This window comes from Apis dorsata, unplaced genomic scaffold, assembly GCF_000469605.1.
Source record: "Apis dorsata unplaced genomic scaffold, Apis dorsata 1.3 scaffold_348, whole genome shotgun sequence".
In the NCBI taxonomy this organism is placed as follows: Eukaryota; Metazoa; Arthropoda; class Insecta; order Hymenoptera; family Apidae; genus Apis; species Apis dorsata.
In genome coordinates this window covers 109,261-110,437 of record NW_006263615.1, presented here as the reverse complement: position 1 = coordinate 110,437, position 1,177 = coordinate 109,261, and the positions used below count along the sequence as shown (strand labels likewise).

Here is a 1,177-nt window from a genome sequence, read left to right as displayed (position 1 = left end):
TTTTTTTTTTTTTTTTTTTTTTTTGTTGTTTGAAAGTTTCTGATAACGATCAGATTTTATTACTATAAGTTAATACGAATGAATTCAATATGGTTTTTTCTTTTTCTTTTTTTCTTTTTTTTTTTTTTCTGCTTTCCCGTTATTTTCATCACTCTCCAGGTTTTATCAAAAGGGATATATAATTCGTTTTTTACGTTTTTATAATTACACTTCTCTTTCTTATTTATTCCTTTCCCGATTTGTAACAAGATTTGAATTTCCTATTAAGTGTATGCTTTTTATATCTCTCTTTTTTTTCCTTAGATATTTAATCAAAAGTATTATTAATATTTAATAATAAGAATCGTGTATGTATATCGGTATAACCACGAGCTGCTTCATTCGGTTCTTTTCAATCGGCATGTTTCAACGATTCAATTGTCTTTTCTTTTACATCCTTCGTTCTGCTGATCCTCCATATTCAAATATTGGCCCAAGTATTTAATATTGTACCAGTTGGTTTCGACGGGTGATTGTCACCTTCACGGTCCCTGTAATTAAAAAATTAATTTCTGAGAGTAGCGCTGGTTCCCATCGTCGATCCACGTCGATACAATGCCAGTGAATTATTGTTGTGCAAATCAGGATTGCGTTAAACGAGTGTCTCAGTACGTCATAAATATCGATAATAACTAAAGCGTATTTCCACATATAAAGATCGCACGATGAATTGCAAGTGTTGTGTAGCTGTATCTAGTACCGAAAAAAAAAAAAAAAAAAAAATAAACAAACAAAAACACAAGGAAAAAAATTAAAAAATTGTCATTTTCGAATCAAAGATTCATCATGACGTTTCTGTTTCGATAATATCTCTCTAAAAAAAATGATAAAAAATTAGATCATTGTGCAGCAAACATAATATGTTCGCGTCATGGATGAGAAAAAAGTAAATATTCTTACAGAAACCTGTGCGCGTGAGTGTGTAAGCGTACAGTGCTACAGTCGAATATGCTCTGAAAAATGTATGCTTCCTATTTTTTTTTTTTTTTTTTTTTTTTTTTTTTATTTTAAAAAGAATGCAATAATTTTCATCAATTTGCTTGTATCAACAAAGCAAAATAGGAAGCATAATATTCCAGCCACATTTTCACACGAACAACAAATATCGACCAAAGCGAAATCAACGCATGTGAAGAAG

At 30.0% G+C, this 1,177-nt stretch overlaps 1 protein-coding gene across 1 annotated transcript in view; it reads right to left on the bottom strand.

Moving 5' to 3' along the window:
• Positions 1–196: 196 nt before the first annotated feature.
• The window catches only part of LOC102681427 (cAMP-regulated phosphoprotein 21), a 23,913-nt gene continuing 22,932 nt past the window's right edge, over positions 197–1,177 (bottom strand). The window contains exon 15 of the mRNA XM_006618387.2: positions 197–530. Within this exon, the coding sequence (XP_006618450.1) occupies positions 481–530 (50 nt within the window). The 3' untranslated portion in view covers positions 197–480. The remainder of the gene's footprint in view (positions 531–1,177) is intronic.